The sequence below is a fragment of the Muscardinus avellanarius genome (genome assembly GCF_963383645.1).
Source record: "Muscardinus avellanarius genome assembly, chromosome: 6".
Classification (NCBI taxonomy): Eukaryota; Metazoa; Chordata; class Mammalia; order Rodentia; family Gliridae; genus Muscardinus; species Muscardinus avellanarius.
The window spans coordinates 118,078,257-118,103,616 of record NC_137791.1 but is presented as its reverse complement, the minus strand read 5'-3'; the positions used below and the strand labels follow the sequence as shown (position 1 = coordinate 118,103,616).

The window sequence follows — 25,360 nt, the reverse complement described above, 5'->3', positions numbered from 1 at the left end:
ATTCAGAAGCTATTTGGTAACTTACTTCAATTATGACAGTTTTGTTTTTGGACCTGACTATACCGGTTTCCACCCTTGGCCAGGTACACATAACTTACAACTCTCCTTTGTACCTGGAGGTCTCTCTGGAAAAGAGGAGCTGTAGATGGATATGAAAAATGAAATTGAATCAAAGAAGTCATCAGGTTAAACCACCACGTGGAGGAGCAACATATATCAGGAAAGTAGAAAAACATTCTATGCATTTGACATTCCTTGGAATAAGATAACACTCCATCCAGCTTTTTGCCTTATGCTGTCTTTTTCTTTGGAGAAATAGGAGCTCAAAACTCTTTTAGAAAACAGCCCTTTTGCTCTTCTTATGACAACATAAAATTATGTCTTTGTCTAGACCAAGCTCAAGATGAAAAAGATGGGCCTGTTTTCTTTCTCCAAAAAGTGGTCACTTGTTGGCCACGAGAAGACAGTGGCTCTGGGATATGTACCTGAAAGACAGAGGATGCCCTGGGGGCAGTCAGCCTCCACAGCTCTTCAGGAGCAGAAGCAGTGGAGCATAGAAGGTGTCACTGTGGGAAAGGAACACCCACCCTGGGTGTCCCTGAACCTTCTGAACCATCTCCATTTTTGAACACGTGCTTGGCTATTGCATTTGCAACAGGAGCCCTGTGGGACTCATGAGAGCTTTTCTGATGATGAATGATACTGAAAACGTTCCACCTTGAACTACCTGGAAACCAAGTCACAGCCCCACCCACGCAGTGCTCCCCCTTCTGGGACTGGATGGAGGATGAAAAGTAGGTGATGAAGAGTCCCCGGGGGGTGGGACCCTCCTCCTCCACTTCTTCCTCCTCCGTCTCTGCTCCCTCGTCCCTCCCTCCGGGGCTCAGGGCGGTGGAGCAGAGGCACCCATGTGGCTGTACGAGTACCTGGACAGGGACGCCCCGGTCGTCCTGCCGTCCTCCTCCTCGCCCACCTCTCCTCTGGCCCCCGAGGGACCAGGGGCAGGGCAGCAGGGGAAGGTGGCCATGAAGCCCAGGCGGAAGCGTTTGTTCATGAAGCAGTAGATGACCGGGTTGACGCAGGAGGAGGTGTAGGAGAGCAGGAGGATGAAGGAGATGGGGGTGCCCGAGAGGTGGCGCTCGGCAGAGACCGTGTCGTAGGCCCGCCAGGCGTTGGCGCTGAAGATGGGCATCCAGCACAGGAAGAAGAGGACCACGATGACGATGAGCATGCGGATCACGCGCTTCTTGGCCATGAGGTTGGCGGCGGAGCTGCTGCTGCGCACGCGGCCCACCCTGCCGCTGCCTGCCAGCTGCCGCAGCTCCAGCACCCCGGGGTGCCTGGCCTTCTGCAGGTAGCACCCGTCGCTGTCCTCGTAGCGGCTGCAGGTGCTCAGCTTCCTTTCTGGGTGGGTAAGTAAGTGACATCCTACTGCTCAGGACGGGTCACGCTGGACAGGAGGCTAGAGGGGCCCCACCTCCCTCCTTCCCGCCAAGCCAAAAGGGACCTGAAGAATCCGACAGGCCCCAGTCTGGTAAATACGATCTGGACTAATTCTCTTCTTCCAATGAAAAGATACTTAAAACTAACAAAAATTACATATATGTGTATATAGCATATATTTTATATATACATTTATATAATTATATATAAATATATAAATATATGTGATTTGTACTAATATGTAAATATATATATATATATATATATATATATATATATATATATATGATTTGTACCAGCTTTCTCCTTCCAATGAAAAGCTACTTAAAACTAACAAAATTTTACATATATATAAATATACATACTGTATATATATTCATATATATACATTTATATATATTTACATATATAATCATGTACGTATACATAATTATATGTGCAAATATATAAATATATATTTATCATTAAGATTATAAAGATAAAAATGACTACAGAATGAATTCACTTCTCTCTGCCCTGCTCCCCAGGGCGAAGGCTCCCGGTTGCTGGCTAAGTTTCCAGGTGGCTTTTTTTGTGTGGAATCTAGATATTGAGTATGGCTAGTAAAAGCACAGAAGCCAGAGACCAAGTTTTCCACATAGCAGACAGCTGAGCCAGATGGAAGGCGTTCTGTCCACACAGGTGTTGGGGACGCTTTTAAAGGCCGGTGGGTTGTAGTGAGTAGGGAGGGAAAGACAGGGAAAGACAGGGGAGGCTTTGTGACCACCAGGGTGTGAGTTTGAGGGGGAGGAAGGAGGGTGGGAGAAGTAACAAAAAAGCTGGCCTGTAGGTTGTAAGTCAAATCTTTTTCTTTGCTTCTCTTTTTCTTTTCTTCTTTTTCTTTTTGTTTTGGTATTGGGGGTTGAACACATTCAGGGCCATGCTCCTTCTGAACTACATTCCCAGTCCTTTTGACTTTTGATTTTGAAGCAGAGTCCTGTTAAGTTGCTGAGCGCCTTCCTAAGTTGCTGAGGCTGTGGTTGTCCTGTCTCAGGCTCCCAAGTACTGTGATTACAGACATGCACCATGGTGCCTGGCTAGTCAAATCTCTTCTAATCCTTTTGGAGGAACCCAAGCACAGGCCAGAATTATAATTAGCTTCAGTTGCTACAGGGTGTCTATTTGGATGGACATTGCAGAAAGTCTGGGACACATGGCCCTCTGCTTATAATTGGGTTATCTGTGTATTATCTCTGTTTATTCCATTTAGTACCCTTTTGAGAGAAATTACTTCCCCATTTTACAGATGAGGAAATAGAGAGCCTGGGTCTCAATACTGTGCCTATGTCAGAAAGTTTCATTAAGAGTCGTTTCAGAAATCTCCAGTACATTCTGTGTACACTCTAGTTCTATCTAAGTCACAGAAAACAAGCTTTTGTGTGCTCTTTGGGCATAAGCATGCAACCAAGAGATAGTTACCTTTCGCAGATTTCTTCTGGCTAGCATCAAATTTTATTCCTTGGTAGAGTTCCAAAGAGATTAATCCATATGCCACCATCATCACAATTCCAGGAATAAGGAAGAGGATGAGTAACAGGAACGTGTGCCTAATAAAATTAAGAGAAATCCAATAACCAGCAACTCTGGACCTTTAAACTCAAATGAGAAGGAATGACGAGGGCTCATCTTTAACTGGTCTGAGCAGACTCGTTAATTACTAGTATTTAATATCCTTGACAATTCTCTGTCTGGAGTTTCAGTCATTAGAAGTTGTTTACTTCTTTTCTTTCTTATAGATAAAGCCTCTTATGAAGGACTAGTTGAATTGAAAAAAATTTTTTTTGGTGTGATTCTGTGCCTGAAACAAGCTTACATATTAAAAACAATTAGGCCAGACATGGTGGCACCTGCCTGTAATCCCAGTGCTTGGGAGGCTGAGACAGGAAGGCCGTAGGTTTGAGGCCAGCCTCAGCAACTTAAGAATTTTGAAACTTCTGCTTCAGAATTCAAAAGGGATTAGGGTGTGGCATAGAGGTAGAATGCCCTGGATTCAATCCTCAGTAACAAAAAACAAAATAAATAAATAAATAAATTAATTAATTAATTAAAATAAAAGGAAGCCAGGCGTGGTGGCGCACATTTGTAATCCCAGTGCTTGGGAGGCGGAGACAGGAAGATCACACGGGTTCAAAGCCAGCTGCGCTGGCTTAAGAGACCCTGTTTCCAAATAAAAATATAAAATAGGTCAGAGAATGTAACCCAGAGGTAGAAGGGTTTCCAGGAACCTCAGTACCACCCAATAAATAAATAAAAATAAATAGGAAAGAAAAAGGAAAAAAAAGCTGAGTGTAGTGGCACATGCCGGTAGTCCCAAATCCTCAGAAGCTTTAGGCAGGAGGCTCGCTTGAGCTCAAGAGTTCCCGGCTAGCCTAGGCAACCTAGGGAGATGGGTATTAAATAAAAATAAGAAAAATAAGAAACCTTAAAAAAATAACAAGAGTGTGTGAATTATATCTCAAAGTTGTTACTAGTATCAATAATAATAATGAAAGCTTATATTCACCTGAGGACTGGTAACATGTGCTACATATTAGGCGAAGCATGTTACATATATTACTGTATTTACCTTAGATATAAATGTTCCAATACCTAAAGAGATGAAATCACTCATCCAAAGTCACAGAGCTAGTAGAAGAGGTGGAATTTAAAGCCAAGCAATTTAATTCTAGAACTGATATACAACATAAAGCATCACAATATACAGTATACAGTATGCTGATTTTATAACAAGCTTAGGTAGGGATGATGGAAACCTGCCCCTTCTAGTTTTGCAAAATACAGTCTGTTAGCTGTTTGTGACCTATGAGTGCCTGGCAGATTCCCATAGGCATCCATTCTCCACGACACCCTGAATCTGCCCAGCGGCACCCTCAGTCTAATGCCTGCCAGGGAAGAGCTATGTTTTCTCCAAACACATTTGATTCTTGAGGAACCACAGCCTCCTCCTCTGAGTCTGGTCCCTCAATCACTCTTGCGGTCTGGCATGTGTAAGGTTACACAGTTAAGCCATAAAATTGTCAGGGACTTTCAGTGGCCGGGCCATTTCTCATTACAATTGGACATGTTTTGATAAGATTTCTTTTCAGCTCTTGGAAATATCCCTCTTATTTGCAAAATAGGGTGTGTGTGTGTATGTGTGTGTGTGTGTGTGTGTGTGTGTGTGTATGTGTGTACATGTAGTGCTCTCTGGCTGGATTGAAAGCAAGAAGGCAAGGAAAGCAAAGATGACCTCAGTTATGAGCTATTTCTGAATGTCTAATTCCCTGCTTATAAAACACTCTTGGAATTAGTAAACATAACACTGTGTGTGTTGCCTTTTATAAAGACATTTTTTTTTTTGGCAGTACTAGAGATGGAACCCAGGGACATTCTATCCCCAAGCTACTTCCCCATCCCTATTTTTTATTCTTTAATTTGAAACAGGGTCCCACTGAGTTGCAAAGGACCTTGCTAAGTAGCTGAGGCTGCCTGAGAACCACGATCCTCCTGTCTCAGCCTCCCAAGTGCTGGGATTACAAGCGTGCGTCACCACGCCCGGCTTAAAGTCATTTTTATACTCTTGCTTTCATTGGAATCTTATAGCCTCCCAATGAGGTAGCTTTTAAAAATATCTATACTAGGGCTGGGTGTGGTGGTGCACACTTGTAATCCCCGCACTTGGGAGATGGAGACAGGAGCATTGGCGCAGGTTCGAAGCCAGCCGTGCTGGCTTAAGAAACCCTGTTTCCAAAAATAAAAAAGTATAAAATAGGTCTGGAAGTGTAGCCTGGAAGTAGAAGGGCTTCCAGGAACCCCAGTACCACCAAAAAAAAAAAAATAGACTTTTGGTTCCTTATAGAGATGAATAATCCAAAGCTCAGAGAGGTCTGTGAACTTGCCCAAGATCACCCAGCTAGTTAGCAAAGGAACCGGTATTCTAAATCTTACCTTTTGGGGGGAGGGTAAGGTGTTTGGGGCAAGCAGCACACAGACGGCTCTAAGAAAAGTCAGGTGGGATCTGGGATTCACTCTTGTCTCCAGCCTCAATTCTTTAGAAAATTGTAGCTCTCCAACTCATCTAGCTTAAACTGCCACTAGACCATCTGGAAGCGTACTGCGGGGAGGGTCAGCACAGAAACTGTACCTTTTTGAGTCTCGTGACCTTTCCAAGTCTTATCCTCCTCATCTGTAAAACTGACATTATAATAATACCTGCTATGCGGCGTTTCAAGAGGGTTCACTGGATCAATATCTGTACAGCCTTTAAAACAGAGTGTTCTGGCTACGCATCTGCTCTCGCTGTTATTCTAGAATGAAGTTAGAACGACCCTCTTCAATAAGTCTCCAGGACCCTGATCGCCCAACCATTCTGGGCAAGGCTTTTCAGCTTTTTTGTCTTGCAAACATACATTAAGTTGTATTTAAAAAGGCAAAACATAATAGACCCCTTACCAGGACTGCTGCATAACGTCATTTGGCAGCAGGAAGCGGCACATGTTTGCTGTCTGGTTGTTATTTTTGGTAAATGGCACCAAGTTGCTATAAATGGGGTAGGGAGTCATGATGGTAAAGGAGAGGCACCAGGTGGCGGCGATCACCTTCAACGCGTGGGATTTCGTTTGCCAGACTCGAGACTGCAAGGGTTTGCAAATCGCGCCATATCTCTCCAGAGATATGGCCACCAGATTAAAGGTGGATACACTCACAGAGGTGCCTGGGTAAGAAAAAAGAAGCCAGTTATGTCAGTGCCCAAATCCGAAGTTTATTTGCACATTAGGTTAAGCATATCTGATCTGCGCAGACTTAATATCAAAGGATCAAAGGAGAATGCTCCACGGGTAAAGAAACATTGTGTATGTACATTTCAGAAAGACGATCTATTCCTAGCTCTGTTCCAAAAGGATGGAGGGCAGTTAGGAAGTATATTTGCAAATATACCTCACTGCCAATTTTCAGATAAGTTAATTGAGCTTTGATTGCAGTCTACCTTTTGCTTGGACTGAAGGGGCTCATTAATTAATAACCAAAGGGATACAAATACATTGCCACCCCACCAAAGCTTTTAGAGAAAACTTAAGAAAAGCTCTAATTTTGCACATGATCTGTATGGTAAGGTTGACCTTAATTTCCCAAGATTCTCAGGGCTCTGGAATCTTGACCAGATGGTCACTGGAGTTTGAGGTAGAAGCAAATTTTCTGAAAATTTCTAGTATACACTATTTTAAAAAGTGAAACATTCTTGCCGGGTGTGGTGGTGCACACTTGTAATCCCAGTACTTGGGAGGCTGAGACAGGAGGATTTGCAACTCAGTGAGACGCTGTTTCAAAATAAAGAATAAAAACTAGGGCTGGGGCATATCTTGGAGGTTCAATGCCCCTGAGTTACAACCCCAGTACTGCCTGAAGCTGACTTTGAACCTGTGCGATCCTCCTGTCTCAGCCTCCCGAATGCTAGGATTACAAGTGTGTGCCACAAAGCCTGGCTTGGAACCATTTCACATTTTAAAATGTAGTTTGACCTGGGCCTGATGGTTCATGCCTGTAATCCCAGTACTTGGGAATTTGAGATAGGTGAATCTCAGGTTCGAAGACAGCCTCAGCAATGTAGTAAGACGCTCAGCAACCGAGTGAGACCCTGTTTGAAGACAAAAGACAATTTTAAAAAGCTCTGGGGGTGTAGCTAGGAGGTGGAATGCCGCTGAGTTCAATCCCTGGTAACACACACACACACACACACACACACACACACACACACAGAAAGGTAGTTCATTGAAAAATTACTTAGTAAAAAACTGGAAGAAGCTCTATACTATATTTAAGGTTTCTCCAAGCAGAGGACTAGGGTCTTTCTTTTCACTCTTTCTGTTTTTCTATATTTTTAAATGTGACCATGCACTATCATTATAGTGGGGAAAGCATCAAGTAAATCTCATTTAAAAACATGTACTTGGGTGTATATATACACCATATATATATATATATATATATATAGTGGTACTGGAGATAGAACCCAGGGGCATTGTACCTTCGAGCTACACCCCCAGCCCTATTTTTTATTCTTTATTTTAAAACAGGATCTCTCACCAATAAAATTTTATTTAAAAATAAAAATAAATAAATAAATCTACCTTTGACCTGCATGCCCACCCGAAAAAAATAAAATAAAACAGAATCTCACTGAGACTGAGTTGCAAAGGGCCTCACTAAGTGGCTGAGGCTCACTAAGTAGCTGAGGCTGTCCGCGAACAGCGATCCTCCAGTTTCAGCCTCTCATTACAAGCATGCACCATCACGCCCAGCTTGGGCATATATTTTTTTAAAACTTAATTTCCCCTAATTGTTGTATTGTGTATATGCATATTATAATGTCTTATCACTGGGCATGATGGCGCATGCTTGTAATCCCAGTACTTGGGAGGCCGAGACAGGAAGGATCACAGGTTCTTGGCCAGCCTCAGCTACTTAGTGAGGCTCTCCACAACTTAGTGAGACTCTGTTTCAAAATAAAGAATAAAAAATAGGGCTTGGGGTTTAGCTCAGAAGTAGAATGCCCCTGGGTTCAATTCCCAGTACTGCAAAAAAAAAAAAGTCTTATTCCCTTAAAATTAACCTTAGCATCCTTCAGGTAGGAATTCAGTCAATTCTTCTGATGACTTCTTATTCTAATTTATTTTCTTTTTCTTTTTTCTTTCACTTCTCTTTATTTGGTGTTGGGATCAATCCCAGGGTCTTGGACATGCCAAGCAAGCACTCTACCACTGAGCTACTCCCCTAGCCCCCAGCATAATTGCTTAAAACTGAGAATTAATATAGAGTAGAGAACAGAGTTTCTTAAGCTGGCATCCTTAGTGCCTCACTATATATATGGACATCAGTTAATTATCTGAAACTATGTACAAAATGTCCTTTCCCTAGGAAGACTAGCCCTAGCTGTTCTTAGAGTCTTAAAGAAGTCTATCAACCCCCAAACCGCTGATTAGGAGCTTATGTTTCAGGTGGTATTTGCTGTATTTTGTTAAACATAACTCTGAAGAATCAACAACATTTGAGTCAGGAATCCAAGACTCCCTCAAGTTTGTGTAACAGATCTCTTGTAATCATAACCTACTGTCAGGCAGGCAAGCACTTGTGTGCGCTCTCTCTCCTACAAATTAGGAGTTTAATAAATGTTAATTGCTAGCAGTAGGATCAAAGAGACCACAAAATTGAGAGGAGAATCTAAATCACTGGAATTAGAAATTTAACAAAGTTGCATGACATTCCAAATACTTTTAGGACTACCTTGCTTTCCTCTTTTGATAATTTATAATTTTTTCTTTTTTGAGGTAAATTTCATATAACATGAAGTTAATGATTTTAAAATTAACAGTTGCATGGCATTCTCTATGCTGTGGGGCCATGCAAGCCCTCACTATTGATTCATTTATTTATTTTGACACTGCGGCTTGAACTCAGGGGCATTCTACCTCTGAGACATATCACAAGCCCTTTTTAATTTTTATTTATCTATTTATTTATTTATTTATTTTTGGTGGTGGTACTGGGTTCCTGGAAACCCTTCTACCTATGGGTTATACTCCCAGACCTATTTTTTTATATTTTTTTATTTGGAAGCAGGGTCTCTTAAGCCAGCGAATTAGCTTTGAACCTACGCGATCCTCCTGTCTCCACCTCACAAGCACAGGGATTACAAGCATGCGCCACCACGCCCGGCTTATTTTTATTGTTTTGAAATAGAATCTAAGTTGCCAGCACTGACCTTGAACCTGCAATCTTCTTGTTTCAGCCTCCCAATCCTGAGATTAGAGGTGTGCCCAACACGCACTCAAGCACGCAGTTTAAATCTCCATTCTCATACTCTGCTTAAGGTTCTCAAATAATATTACCGTAAGGGATACATGGTCAGGCTTTGGAAATCGGAAGCTCTGGAAACTGCTAGTTATTCTTATTGCTTCATTGTCTGACAATGATTCTTTTTATTTGTAAGTCCTTTATTTTAAAGGAGAAATATTTTCAGCAGCTTTGGACAGAGACAGACAGGTCCTTGGTTCCTTGTCCCTGGCATGAGGGTCAGTTATTCATTGTCGTTTTATGTGTGCTGGGTCCCACTTCCTCAGTTGGGTGAAATGAAGGCTTTTAAAGCTTTCCGGTCATTGGAGGCTGCCCCAGCCCGACTCAGTGCTGCATTAACAAAGCTTGGGTCAGAACAAAAACCTCTCCTGCATTTCCCACTCTCCCTCTCTCCCAGCCAGTTCACAGGACAGGCGGGGAGAAGGAAATTTGGCAGACAGAGGCGACCAAAAGCCATGGTTTTGTTCAGCTCCAGGAGAACCACAGCCGTTGACAAACTGAAGCGGCGTGCTGGCTCACCACTGAGGTGAGTGCTGACCTGGGTTCAAATCCCCGCTGTACCACTTACGCCTATGTGTCTTTAGCACTTGAAGAATCTCTCTGTCTGTGCCTCTTGTTTCTTCCTTGATGAGACAAGGAAGAGTAACAACTGTATTTACTCTAACTGGTGGTTGGGAGATAGAATAAGATCATGTAGCCTGACATCTGGTGCATTAGAAGTGCTCACAAAATATGAGCTCTTGTGACTTTCATTGTAATCATTATTTTTATTTTGATTGGGATAAGCAGAAAGATGTGTTATCTCTACCAAGAAGGGTCATTTTAGTGAACCACAGCCCCCAGGAGCACATCCATCTCCTCGTTGGGAGCAGAGATACCTTTCTCCATGTCTCTGTCTCTGTTTGTCTCTCTCTCTGCCCGAGATGGTCCTAGCCTTTCGGGGCATACTGGGAAGTGAATCCTGAGAAGAGACTAAGGATGAAACTTGCTGAAATAGCCTTTGTTCCCTAAGAAAATGAGAGGTACAATAGCAAAGAACCCTTCATCGCCGCCCTCGCCATCCCTAGAAGCTGTGACCCAAGTTGGAGCGAGATCGGGATATAATCAGTGGCTTTCAGAAAGGAAGAGAGTAACTTGCAGTCCCTTTGGAGTCCCTCTCCCTGTGAATAGACGCAAGCATGCTCAGCCTCCTCTGGGTTTTCAGATCAACTTTGTACACACGCCATGAGCGGCCCACTTCGAGGGATGTTTGAGGACAGACCTCCCATAAAGCCGACACCCGTGTCCTTACACACAGCCCAGCACGGCCACATGCTTTGTGTTTTGGAACCCAGCAAGCCTCCTCTGCTGTGATTATCAGAGGTTCTGGAGCTGGACAGAAAGTCACCTGCAGCGACTCACCCATGAAGTAAGTGGTGGTCTTGCAGACAGCACTCCCGAAGATGAAGTCCTTGAGCAGGTTGGGGATGAGGTTGAAGGGCATGCAGAACAGGCAGAGCATGAGGTCGCTGACCGCCAGGGACAGCAGGAAGATGTTGGTGACGGTCCTCATCCTCTTGTTTCGGATCAGCACCGTAATGACCAGCGTGTTTCCCAGCACGCTGAGCAGGAATATCAAAGAGTACAAGAGGATCTGCACCGCCGGCTGCCACTCTGCAGAGTAACAGGGACGAGTCGGGGGTTTGGGGGTTATGAGCGCAGAATGTTAAAGCCCTAATGCACATGCACTAGACAGCTCTTTCCTGCCGATCTGTCCCCCCAGGGGTGGACACTGTCAACCCCAACGGCTTCTCAACAGACAACGCTTTGCAGAAACACACTAGAGGAAAGCACGGGGAGATAAAAAAAAAAAAAAAGGTTGGTTTGTTAAAGGATCACTCAGGAAACCACTTTTTCTTAAGGACAACGCTTCTGAAAAGGGATGGCTTTCTTTCCTAGACGCTGAGCATTATTTTGCTTAAATCACTTCTCCACGCTGATTTCCCCCAGGAAAAGGCAGCTGCTCCGCGGTGACAGCACCTTTTCTGAAATGCTCGTAAGTTGGGGCTTCCACTCCAGCCTCCTTTCTCTCTCCGCTCAGCTCTTCCTCCTACTGCTTGTGTCCTCCCTCAGTCCCCAACTCTCCCCGAATAAGAATATCTGACTCTAGCCTGCTTTTCACCTTTCCTGCAAACTTCTAAGCATATGACTTTCCCCAGCCTGGTCTCACACTGACTTTGTTATGTTTCCATGAACAGCCTTGTCTTTGCCCATTGCTCCTGCCTTTCAGTAGTTTCGGGAATTAAAAGGATAGCCTCTGGCACCTACCTTTGGAAGGACGGGGCTGATCCGAGCAGAAGAGTGTCTCATTTTCCAGCCCCAGTTCGCAGAGAGGAACGATGCTGCTCCCGTTCACAAGAAGGCTGTCAACCACGTCCATCCTCCCCTCCTGCTTTCTAACAAGTGAGCCGGGGAACTGCTCACTGCCGGCTCATTCCTCTAATGACCGCAGCCTCCCAGATGCGACCTGCCGTGGTTCCAGGTGTGGGCTTTTTCAGCCATTCCTACAGGCAATGCCAGTTCACCCAGCCTTTGCAGTCCCGTGGTGGAAAAGGCAGCTGGTGCAAACCCAGGCTGATCCACCTTCAACCCCCCCACCCCCAATCCCTGGGCTGGTCTCAGGGCCCTGAGCAGCCTGGCCGTAAGTTAACCCTTCCCAGAGTGTAGCTGCTTTTAAATACACACACACACACACACACACACACACACACACACACACACACACACACTTTCCCAGTACCTTTCTTCTCTGTAAAGGAAACTGTCACCATCTCAGATGCTCACAGAATGAATCCCAAACTGGCTGTGTGAGGCAGGACCAATTAACACAGTAACAGATCCGATAATGCAGACCATCAGGGCTAAGGGGCACGGAGGGACTGCGTTCCTACCTCCTTATAGAAAAGCAATTAGTGCCTTTTTAGCTTTGGAACCATGCCCAGCAGTGTGTGGACATAGCTGCTGGGTGGTTGTTAAGTTGTTACCAACCGCAGTGTTATTTCTTGTGGCTGGTGCCCTTGTTAACCGGGAGGAGGGGGGATGCTTTTGAATACAGGTTCCTAGATCCTTATTACCAAAAGAGTTAATAAGGTTTCCCATTCATTCATGTATCCATTCGTTCCACACACGCTCCCCAAGAGCCAACCATTTGCCAGACACATTCTAGCACGTCAGCAAATAAAGAGCAAGATCATTTCTGATGGTGTTAACCACCACAGAGGAAGTTAGGCCATGAGAGGTGATGGGGAGGAAGGATCCAGGGTGCTAATTTAGATGGAGTGTTCAGGAAAGGCCTCCCTAATGAGGAGACTGTGATCTAAGATGTCTTGTGATCTAAGATGGCTTGTGAACCTGGGAGAAGCAGAAAGAACCCCAATGGTCATAGCAGTGCAGAGGCCCTGTGGTGGAGATGGGCTTGACCTCCTTAAAGAACAAAGAGAAGTGGGCAGGTGAGGTGAGAGGGGGAAGCAGCTCAGGGGCCTGGCCTTTCCAGAGAGCCCAGTGGTGCTTGGAAGCCCCTCGGCATCCATTGTACACGGGGTCTCCTCAGCAGAGACACTGGCCCTGGTTTTCTGGCTTGTGCTTGGCTGAGCTGAGACTAGGTCTATTTGTAGACAAGGGTCCCTTGTGTATCCGCACCTCTTCCATTGATACAGCTACATACCATGTCTTTGCTGACTCTCTGCCAGACACAGGTGAACTGTCATTTTGTCACGAGGTTTAAGATATGGGGCTGGGAAGACAGTACCTCCTTTCTCTGAAACCATGAACACCTCTGGGGGGAGATAGCTATAAAACTAGAAAAGATCATTGGAGAAGCCATAGGCAGTTATTAGAACAAGCTTTGACATCAGACGGATCTGGGGTCAAATCCTGGCCTTGCTAGTTACCCACTGGAAAATACTAAGCGCATTTCGTAACCTCCCTGTGGTTTATCTCTTCATCTGTCAAGTGGAGGTCAAAATGACTTCAGAGATATTTGTGGTGATGACTTACTCAAGTTAGTGTCTAAGGTCCAAGAAGCATTCAGCAAATCACAGAAGGCGGTACTGATAGCCTTCCAATAATAATGGCAATTTTTCTTTCACAAATGAGGAAACTGAGGCCCAGCGTGGCCCCTTGATTTGTCTGTGGAGCCAGTGATAGATTTCACCTGGAGACCCCACAGGCACGGTCCTCAGAGCACGTCCTGTGACAGGGAGCCTTTCTTCATTAAACTAGAATTATGTAGCCCATTGGGAGCCAGAGCTCTGGTCTCTGCTCCTGGTCTGTTGGCTGAAACGCACCCAGCTACAGACTGACTCCCAAGCCTGCCCGCTGGGAGCTGACCTAATGCAGCGGTGTCCTGACCTGGGCAGGGGTCAGCATTCAGGCCTGAGTCCTTGGCGCATCCAAATCTCACCAACCCATTATTGGTAGTTACATTTCATCCACTGCTATTGGTAGTGGCTGCTTAAACTGCTTCACCCAGGCAGGCATTGGTGGCCATGGATAGAAGCCTCCTACTGAGGCTGATCGGGTCCATGAAGAGTTTGGGGGACATGCTGCCGTAGGCCCAAGAGCCAGAGAGCAGAGGGCTTGGTGTTGACCTGCCCCTAGCTCAAAGGGAGCCAGTTTGGGGCAAGTTCCTCCCTCCCTCCTTCCCTCCCTTTCTTCCTTCTTTCCTGTTCTTTTATACCCATGGGTTGGCAGGAGGCAGGGTGGGAATGTGCATTTGTATCCAGCATCCCTGGCAGTTCAGAGGCCAGTGGCCCCAGAATCACCTTCAGGGAAGCTCCCTAGAGCCATTCAGAGCATGAGAGCAGGCAGTAGAGCCAAGCCTGGTCTTCACCACTGGCAAATTAGGAAGATGAAAACTTAACCTTTTCCAGTCCCAGTTTGCTCATTTATAAAATAGAGATAAAATAGTGTAGCCTATAAACAAAGCATTACATGTGAAGAACTGAGAACCGGAACCTAGTGCTGGCTAATCGTCATTGTTAATGGATAAGACTAATTCTAGGGATGTGGTCTTTTCCCCAGGAGCGTGGCTGGGTTAGTGGTTTGTCTCTAGTGCACCAGCACAGAGGCTGGTATATAGCCCAAGCCTGGGACAAGTGAATGAATAAAGGGTGAAAAGTTGGGAGCCAATATTTTGTTGCTTCTGGTGCCCTTTATAATTCTGTTGCATTGGTTCTTTTCCTGCCCATGGTGGACTTTTCACTCTGAGTTTGTGAGCCAGTGTTATCTCACATTTCCACTGCACCAGGAGATGTTGGGGCTTTCCAGGGAGAAGCTGGTGCATTTCCAGGCTGTCAGCCCTTATTTCACTCTGAGTCTCTTGTTGATTGATTTCACCGTATCTCTTGTTGTTGGTTTGTTTGATACTGTGGTGTAAACCCAGGGTCCTTCTACCTCTGAGCTATTCACCTCCCCCGCCGCCCAAGCCCTTCTTATTTTTTTTACTTTGAATCAGGGTCTCGCTAAGTTACCGCGCACTAGCCTTGAACCTGCACGAGCACCAACCTTGATCCCAGCCTCCCATGGACTGGGATTACAGGTGTGTGCCACCCGGCCTGGCTTGGTGTGACGGATCTTGCAGGTTAAATAGATGGCATTTCTGTCCACTGGGGAGATAGGTGATAAGTAGATTGGGCAAGGAAGTGCTTTGTTATGTTGGTCTGATGGCACCCAATTCGAGGTAAATTGAGCACAAGTTGAGTACACTGAGTTACAATGGTTTCAGTTCCTTCTCCATCTCTGAGACAGGTGGTACTGGACAAGGCACACACCCGAGAGCTCCTGCAGGCCGCAAAGCCCTGTGTGTATTACAGCCTTTCCCCCCTGCCAAATACTGACCTAGAAAGAAAGAACATGAGGAATCACAATGGCTTCCTGGGTAATGAAATTGTTAGCTGTTTCCCCAAGCTATTCTCCCTCTTACGGAACAATTGTGAAATACTGCAAGGATTTACACGGCCTTGTCTCTTCATTATAACATTAATCACATACTCATCGCCGTTATTTTAACAAAGAGAAAAAAGGTGGGCATAAATAAGCTACGAATAAATTTCCCGGTTTGTTCTCAATACGATGGGTGCCCTTTTGGAGAAACTCAATCTCTTGGCCAGGGATAGTGAATGGGAAATTGCGCGTGTGGGGAGACCCGATTCGTAGGGCAGCGTGACATTTCTCAAAACGCTCTCGCTCTCTGCAGTTTCCTCCATTCTGTTGCTCAGAATGTCACGGGCTCATCTTCTCTGTCCTCCCTGTCTTGCCAAACTCCTCCGGGCTGCAGCCTGCCAGGGTTCTCTGAACCTTCCTCCTCTGTCCCTCAGCCTTGTGGGAGTGACCAGCAGGGAATGCCTCCTTCCCTGGTGCTGGCCAGGCTAGGCTACCCCCTAGGATGGCTCTGGCTCTCGTGCCCCCAGCTCCCGCAGCATGCAAGGTGCAACCTGAGGTGCTCCCCACTCCACGGCTGTCCTTCGTGGGGAAATCACAGCGGATGCTGTCTGAGGAACATCTCCCTCCTTGCTACAGAGGCCAGCAGCGCTGAGTCTGACTGATGAGGCTGTCACTTAATAACCTGTAGGCAAGGCTTTCAACAAGTAACATTGCCCCTCCGAATCTCCATCCATCTCCGCCTGCAAAATGGGTTTGCAGGGATAGCAGCCACCTCGGCTGGGTCACTACATGTCGCAGTGTGAAAGAACCCAGCAGTGTGCCTGAGGGCTCAGTAAGTGACAGTCACGATTGGCCATGCTTTATGTTGCAAGGAACGTCAAAATCATCTGTAGCACCACTGTCTCAAGATAACCTTTGTTAGTGGTAGGGGTATCCTTCCTGCCTCATTCTCTAAATGCACTTTTTCTGAGCCAGGCGTGATAGCACATACCTGTAATCCCAGTACTTGGGAGGCTGAGATAGGAGGACCGCAGGTTCAGGGACAGCTTTAGCAATGTAGTGAGACTGTCAGCAACCTAGTGAGATCCTGTTTCAAAACAAAATAAACTAAAATAAACTAAAATCAAATAGGGCTGGGATTGTAGCTCGAAGGTAGAATGTCCTTGGATTCAATCTCCAGTAATCCCCGCTATGTACGCAAAAGTAAAAAAATAAAATAAAAACTAAAATTGGAATAATACTCACTATATAGTATATATCCTATACTCACTTTCTGAATGTAATTTTAAGATAATTTTTCCCTCAAGATGAGAAATAATGGCTTTTATAGTGTTCTAGAAAAAATGTGTTTATTTTTTAAATTTTAGAGAAAGAAGACAACAAAAATATAATCCCATTACCCATAGAATTTAGAGAATGTTTTACATAAATATTATCTTGGGTCCTCCTTTTTTGCACTTAGTGTTACTCCCTTCTCACGTTTCAGTATTTATCTGTAGGTTGTTTTTAGCAATGATTATCATTCCATTAAGAATATGTTCTTGAATTTACTAAAATATTCCCAAATGATTGAGTATTTAGGTTTTATTTTTAGCTGTTTGCTTTTATAGGTGACACTGTGGTTAACACTTCTGCACACATATTTCTCTGGCGTTTCTTGTACATTGGTGACTTCAGGGCAGCCATCAGCCCAACTCCACAGAAGGGGAGAGATTCACTTGCCCTCCTGTAGAGGTGCCAGTGCAAGGCTATGACCCCTGGAGCTGGTAGACTGGCAGGCTATTTTTTTACTTTGAAATAGGGTCTCATTTAGTTGCTGAGGTTTTTTTTGTTGTTGTTGTTTTTTGTTTTTGCTGTACTTGGTATAGAACCCAGGGACATTCTACCTCTGAGCTACATCACCAGCCCTATTTTTTACTCTTTATTTTGAAACAGGGCCTCACTGAGTTGCAAAGGGCCTCACTAAGTATCTGAGGCTAGCTGCAAACCTGAATTCTTCTGTCTCACCCTCCCAAATGCTGGGATTACAAGCATGTGCCACCATGCCCAGCATGCTGAGAGTCTTACTGTTGCTGAAGCTGGCTTTGAATCTATGATTCTCCTGTCTCAGCTTCTCAAATATTGGGGTTACAGGCATGCACCACTACATCTGGCTAGTATTGGAGATAATATATATACTTTTTTTTTTTGCAGGTCTGGGGATAGAACCCAGAGGCATTTGACCTCTGAGCTACACTCCCTACCCTATTTTTTATTCTTTATTTCCAAACAGGGTCCCACTAAGTTGCAGAAGGCTTCACTCAGTAGCTGAGGCTGTCTACAAACCGCCATCTTCCAGTCTCAGCCTCCCGAACGCTGGTATTACAAGCGTGTGCCACCACGCCTGGCTCTGGATATTTTTTTTTTAGCATAGCTAATTTGATAATTCCAAATGGCACCTCGTTGTTGCTTAAATTGCTTATCTGTTATTGCCAACGATGCCTAGTGCTCCTCAAGTTGGTTTGCTCATTATATTCCTTCTTTTCTCACTTGATCAAACCTAAGATAACCCAGAGCATCTGTAACAACTTATGTGCTTTGCCTGTTTCTTCATTCAGTCACCAGTATAAGACAGCACTGAGAGCTTAAATCCCGAGTGACCTTGGAATTGATACACCACGCAGGCCCGAGACTGCTTACCTTCAGACATCAAACAGTCAGCTTCACACTTCACTATGGTGACTCCATGGAGTACAGCACCGATGACAGGCTGCATAGGCTCCCTGGGAGTTGATATGACTGTCACTCCCTTGTGTAGGTGAGGAAGGTGAATCCAGATGAGATTATAATGCAGAATTAGCGCTTGGACCCCTGTAGGATTGGTGCCGACATCTGTGGTCATGTCTCCACTGACACACTTCTCACAGTCTGATGGGAGCAAAGGCCAATATTCAACTCCCACCCCCTTGTCAGATTCTCTGCACAATTGTGGAGGGGGCTTGTGAGTCTTTTAGACTCGAGGGCATGAATCCCTGGGTGGAATTTCATAGTGTATATCATACAATGGGGGAGACCCATTGGGGTTTCCTTGACTTGTGAGTCAACAGGAAGCCAAAATAGAATTAGCCTAGAATTTTCTCTCCCTCTCTTAAGGGCTCCAAAGGCCAATAGAGAAAAATGCGGAGAGTCAACTGCTATGAGATGAGCACGTAGGATCTTGATTTGCATCTTTGCTATGCATCTCTGCCGATCTGACTTCCATCGAGCTCCGCCACTGATCATAAGTTATCCCTCTGTATAACTTATGATCTCTTATAGCTCTCATCCGTAAGGTATGTCCATAAGTCATAATAGGAAACTCAGACTCCCATGGGGATCCATGGGGTCATATGTTAGAGGTATGTGTGAAAGTTCTGTCTGAGCTCTAGAGAGATGTAGCAGTGATAAAAGCACCATGTCTTGGGCACAAACACTCTGCTAGGTGTTCCATCTGCTCTTCTGTTTCCCACACAACCTCCTTCTCCCTATCTCAAAGCATCCTCCAGTTGTTGGTGGGAGTCCTCAAAGAAGGCCTCCTGTGCACCTGCAACTGATTCTCTTAGCCATCATCGTCTCGTTACCTCTCTTCCTTCTCTTTTGTACTGAATCCTGCTGAGGAGAAGAATCACCCTTAAAACCCCTGAATTCACTATGAGAATTCCAGATTCATGGATCAGACTCTTTCCTATGTAGCCAGTCCTGCGGCACCTGTGTTCAGAGGTGAGGATCGGGCACCCAGACGGCCTCATGGGCCAGACCAGGAAAGCGCCTGTGAATTTCCCATCAGCACTAGCCCTCAAATCCAGGGCTAAGGACCACAGGCCCTCCCTCTCCCACTCTCCAGCTGCACTCCCATCCGGATTGTATTTTTCTCTGACACTTGAGAGATGAAAGCCCCCAGGAAAATCAGTGGCTATGAAAGATGGATGTGCCCATAGGGGATGGTAAGCGCTCCGTGCCCTAGCTCAGCCAGTTAATTGCCTAACTACCTTGTTGTTATCATCGTCCCTCGAGACATGGTCCACTTATGCCAGGCTGAGGCTGCGCACACCCTTGGGTCACTGAAACCCTGAGGCGCCCGAAGCCTAGGGGTGGGGATGGTGAGCAGCGTCAAGAGTCAGGCATCGGATCCACCCATGTGTCCACTTTCTATTTTGGGATTGTTAACAGCTCCTGAGTCCATTAACTGGACTAACAGTGAAAGCAATTGGAGACCTAAGTGCCTTGAAGTGTTTAGGCACATAATGCTTATCTGGCTAATTCCTGGGGAAGAGGAGCTGGAATGTGACTCTTGATATCATGACCCAGTAAATTAAGGAAGAAATGTCAGCTTTAAGCATTAAAAATATGACTTATATGCCTGTCAGTAGTAAAGGCTTGGATTTGAAATGTAAACATCTTAGAAAACCCTTATCTGGGAGTGGTGATACAGGACTGTAATCCCAATACCTGGGAGGCTGAAACAGGAAGATTTCAGGTTCAAAGACAGCCTCAGCAATTTAGTAAGGCTCTCAGTAACTTAGACCTTGTTTCAAAACAACAATAACAATAAAAAACAGCTGGGGGTGTAGCTCAGAGGTGGAATACCCCTGGGTTCAACTCTCAGTACCACCATCAAAAGAAGAGGAGGAGGAGGAGGAAGAGAAAGAGGAGGAGGAGGAAGTGGAGGAGGAGGAAGAGAAAAAGGAAGAAGAGGAGGAAGAGGAAGAGGAGGAGGAGGAAGAGAAAAAGGAAGAAGAGGAAGAGGAAGAGGAGGAGGAAGAAGAGGAGAAGGAGGAGGAAGAGGAGAAGGAGGAAGAGGAAGAGAAGGAGGAGAAAGGAAGAGGAGGAAGAGGAGGAGGAGGAGGAGGAGAAGAAGGAGAAGGAGGAGGAGGAGGAGGAAGAGGAGGAGGAAAAACCCTTCTCAGATCACAGAGTAATTACAGCCCCTGAGGAGCGGTCTCACAGAGTCTGCTGTGCAGTGATATCGTTGAGCCTTCACAGTGAACTCTGGGCTCCGTGAGGGCAGTACCCCATCAGACATGACCCTGATTGTACCTCCAGCCATTTCTACATCTAGCGAATGTTTGTCCAGTGAAGAATAAACAGATGGAAGGATCAGTGTCATTTGATGTCATCTTTCCTACCAATGGAAGACAATGGAAGAGACTGAAATCATAGGATCTTCAGACTGGATAAGATTACTTCCCTATTTTTATTGTGATTAACTTTTATTCTTAAACTCATTCTTTCAAATATGCACTTTATTTTTGAAATGATAAAGCACATCATTCAACCCTGACCTGGCAAAGCAAAGGTGGGGTTGGTCTAATATATATATATTTCGGTGGGGTTTCTGGAAGCCCTCTACCTCTGGGTTACACTCCCAGACCTATTTTATATTTTTATTTGGAAACAGGGTCTCTTAAGCCAGCTTGGCTGACTTCGAACCTGCGTGATCCTCCTGTCTCTGCCTCCCAAGCATGGGGATTACAAGCGTGCACCACCACGCCTGGCGGGGTTGGTCTAATATTTAACATAGACATCAAATATATTTTTCAGTAAGAAATGGGGAGAGCAAAGGCGAGCAGAAAACACATGCAAAGGTCTTTCTGTAGGTATTTGATAGAATGAATCTTCAGTATGATAAATTGTAGACTCTGCAATAGTGGCCTTTAAGATGTACAAAAATCAGGCTGGGCCTGCTGACACATGCTTGTAATTCCAGTACTTGGGAGGCTGAGACAGGAGGATTACAGGTTCAAAGCCGGCCTCAACAACTTATTGAGACTCTTAGCAAACTAGTAAGACCTTGTCTCAAAATAATAAGCGGGAGTGGTGGCGCATGCTTGCAATCCCAGCATTCGGGAGGCTGAGACCGGAGGATCGCGGTTTGTGGACAGCCTCAGCTACTTAGTGAGGCCCTCCGCAACTCAGTGAGACCCTGTTTTAAAATAAAGAATAAAAAAATATAGCAGGGAGTGTAGCTTGGAGGTTGAACACCCCTGGATTTTTTTTTTTTTTTGGCTTCACAGCTTTTCTTTTCTTTTTTTCTTTTCTTTTCTTTTCTTTTCTTTTTATTGGTGCAATGTATTCATACATCATAATGGTATAAAGAAAATACTTTTGTAGACATACATGCACACATCGCCCAGTTAGCCCCTACCCGATCCCCACCCCGTTCCCTCCCCATCCCTCCTTCCCATGCTTGGCTTAGTGGTTGACATCTAGTTTTATAGCAATTTATCCAATATTAACGATGATAATCTCACAAAACAGTTTCATTTGTCTGATACCAAGCTTTTGATGACTAAAAGATAACAGTTCAATATTTCTTTTTGCTTTCTTTCTTACCAGAGAATATTTTTTTTCTTTTTTTTTAGGTGAAGCTATCATACATTATTTATTTTTCAGAAAAAAATTTATCCTGATATGGAATATGGACTCTAGATACCCAAAACAATCTCGAAGAAGAACAAAGCTAGAAGATGTATATTTTCTGATTTCAAACCATATAAAGCTACAATAATTGAAACAGTGTAGTACTGTTCTAGAGGCAGATATATAAACCATTGGAGTTAAATAAAAGCCTAGAGATAAATTCTTCCATATATTGTCAAGTTATTTTTGACAAGGTTTCCACGAACATTTGGTGGAGGAAATACTAATCTTTTAACTAAATATTGTTGAAAAATAATAATTACATGAAAAAGAATAAAATTGGACCCTTACGTAACACATATACAAATATTAACTCAAAATAGATAAAAGACCTAAGTATAAATCTTAATACTATAAACTTTTAGAAGAAAATCTGGGTCATAAAACCTCACAACATTGAAATTGGCAGTGATTTCTTGGATATGATTTCAATGGCACAGGCAACAGAAGAGTATACAAACTCCCTAAAAAATAAAAAAAATATATATTGTATATCCAAAGACAATGTAAACAGAGTTAAAAGTTACTAATAGAATGGGATAAAATATTTCCAAATGCTATATCTGAAGGTATATTAATATTCCAACTAGACATCCTAAAAATTATCAACAATAAAAGCAAACAATACAATTTAGAGATAGGTAAAAGACTAACATAAATAATGAATCTCCACAGATAACCAATCTTAGTTGTCTGTTGGATGGAAAATCTTGTTTCTCTGGTTCTGGTGTGTGTTACCTATTTCTTCTTTGTAGTTAATCTCTTTGAGTATTTTCTCTAGCATTGGTTTTGAAGACATAAATTCCTTCAGTTTCTGTTTGTCGTGGAAGCTTCTTATTTCTCCATCTAATTTGATAGAAAGTTTTGCTGGGTAGGAAATTTTTGGCTGGAAGTTGTTTTCTTTCAGAGTTTGGAATATGTTACTCCAAGCCCTTCTGGCTCTCATGACTTGGTTTGGGAAGTCTGGAGTGATTCTAATTGGATTGCCTCTGAATGTCACTTGGCCCTTTGTTTTTGTTGCCTTTAAGATTCTCTGCTTGGCTTCCACAGTGGTCATTTTGACAATTATGTGGCGTGGGGATCCTCTTCTCTGATCCTCTCTAATGGGAGTTCTATAAGTTTCCTGGACCTGTGTATCAACCTCTTGCTCTATGTTTGGAAAATTTTCTGCTATTATTTCCTTGAAAAGATTGTTAATCCCTTTGGTTTCACCTTCTTTTTTCTCCTCTATTCCAATTATTCTTAGGTTAGCTCTCTTAAAATGGGCCCATATTTTTTTAATGTCAGATTCCTGCTGTCGGATTTCTTTTTCTAAATTAGAAACTATGCATTCATTTTTTGAATGATCATCTTCTAGAAGCGAGATTCTATTCTCCATGTGGTCTAATTGGTTGTTTGTACTTTGAATTGAGGTCTTTACTTCATTAATTGCATCCTTTATCTCTCTTTGGCTCTCTCTGAATTCTTTTAGAAACACCTCTATTATTACTACGGTTATTTTCCTGATTTGATCTTCTATAAATCTCTGAATTTCTGTTTTGTCAGGTTCTGATGTTGTGGGGTTGTGGGCATTCATTGCTCCATTGTTATTCCTCTTTCTCATGATTTCGGAAGTTTGTGCCTTCTCTGGGTTCTTCCCTGGGTCACTACGACTTCACTTAAGGTGCTGTGGATCTCGAGTCTATGGTATCTCAGTTCCCACTACTCCTTTACTGGGTTGTATCACATAGTCTCAGACCCTGGGAGTCAATCGAGGCTGCTTTCGATCATGGGGGGTGCCAGGTTGGGCGTTCTCCTGTGGTGTAATATCTCTGCCACCACCACTCCCCGACTGGATCAAGTCCCTGGGAGGACAGTACTGGGATTTCTCCTCTAGGGGCCCCAATTTGACTCACTGTTGATTGCGCAGATGGAACTGTCGTGGACTCGGTGAATTCGCTGCTGCTGCCGCCGGTAACAATATGGAGCCGCCGGTAGCAATATGGCACCGCTGCTGTGCCCTCGGCCATGAGTCTGGCGTATTTCTTTTCTGTTTTTGAACTCCACTCTGAGTCCCTGCAGGGTGCGCTGAGCCCAGCCCCTGGGAACTTTAGATGCTCCCTGCGCCGAGAAATCTGCCGAATCCCGCCCAGCTGTTCCGCAGCGGCTCACCTTGGCTCGCAGTCCGCCGCTACTCTCTGGAGCTTGGTGGGCTGTTGAATGAGTTGGTCTGGTGCTGTCCGGTGACCTCGCCGCTGCTGCCAGCAGTAAGGTGCTGCTGTCGCATTCTCGGGCGTGAGGCCAGTGTATCTCCTCTCTGGTTTCTGAGCTCCGTTATGAGTTCCCTTCCTCTCTGGAGCCTGGTGCTGCAAGGCAAAATGGCACCCGCTGCTTCATGCCGCAGCTCCGGCTGCAGCACTGCGGTCTGGTTTCTGGTGTCTCGTTTTTCCAGTCCTCTTTTTCTCTGTCCCTTAAAATTACATTTTTTGTTTCTCTGCTGATGGTGTTTTCTGGCTATGAAAGGCGCTGATTTTGTGGTAATAGAGATTGGTTGTTAGCGGGGCTCGTAAGCCCTGTTTTGCTCCGTCGCCATCTTCCCGGAAGTCCACAGCTTTTCTTTCTCAAAACTACCATAGTGCAACATCATCCCACCCTGGAGAGCCTGTGAGAGGCTCTGACTAATCTTGCTTCCTTCCAATCCATTCTCTACAACTCAGCCAGAGTGGTCTGCACTTCAAACAACAAAATACATTGTATCACCCTCTTACTTAAAATTCCTCAACTATGTGAATATACCAATGTCAGTCTGGGTACTTGGTATTAAGAGGCAGGTGAATGGTGAAGGGGGGCACCAAGTACTGTGTGCATATATGTCATTGTCAACATGATTTACATTATGTGAGACTGTAATGCAGAAATTCTTTATGGAGGATGCTAGAAGATGTTTTTGTTCTGAGTCTTATTTGCTGATTTGTTCTAATATACAGCAGATGGGATTGTTGAACCAACTGCAAATGTGGGTGATGGCGAGTCATTTCAGAGTACATATTTTAAAATTAAGTCTTACTTTTTGTTTAAGTGTGTACCATTTGCTCTGTGATGTGACTCTTCTGAGAACTCAGATCTTTTGAATTAAGTGCTCTTTCCAAGCTATTAATAATGGCAGCAGCGATGAAAGTAATCATAATGGCCAACATTTTTTGAGTTCTATTTCCAGTGCCTTAGCACACCTTGACTCATTCGGTCTTCATATCACCCCATGAGGTTTGTTCTACTCTAATCCCCATTTTCTAGAGAGGCTGAGTCACTTTCCCAAAGCTGCAACAGAGCAGTGACATTTTCCTTTCAAATCATTCTTGACCTTTTTTGAGTCTGGGATCCTGCTCTAGACTGAAAGTTTGTGTCTCTCTCCCCATTCAGAGTTAAGTCCTGACCCCCAGGGCCATGGTATTTGGAGCCCCCAGGGAGGTTGTTTGGTCACAGACCCCCCCAGCTCCCTCCACCACTATCAAAGGAGGACCCGGCAACAGGTATCTATGAACCAGGGAGGGGCCTTCATGAGACCAGAGTCTACCTTGGTCCTGGAGTTCCCAGCCTCCGGGACTGTGAGCAATAAATGTGTGGTCTGTTGTTTATCAGCCAACCCAGCCTAAGGATTTTGTATGGCAGCCAGAGTGGACTAAGACAGATTTCCTTAGGGAAACCAATG

General features: G+C 44.5%; 1 protein-coding gene across 1 annotated transcript; it reads right to left on the bottom strand.

Moving 5' to 3' along the window:
• Positions 1-883: 883 nt before the first annotated feature.
• CCKAR (cholecystokinin A receptor) lies at positions 884-11,731 on the bottom strand (the record flags this gene model as incomplete). The annotated part of the gene is made up of 5 exons (XM_080697931.1): positions 884-1,404; positions 2,902-3,029; positions 5,914-6,175; positions 10,714-10,965; positions 11,620-11,731. 5 exons carry the CDS (start codon positions 11,729-11,731, stop codon positions 884-886), a joined length of 1,275 nt encoding a protein of 424 aa, XP_080554057.1.
• Between the last annotated feature and the right edge of the window lie 13,629 nt (positions 11,732-25,360).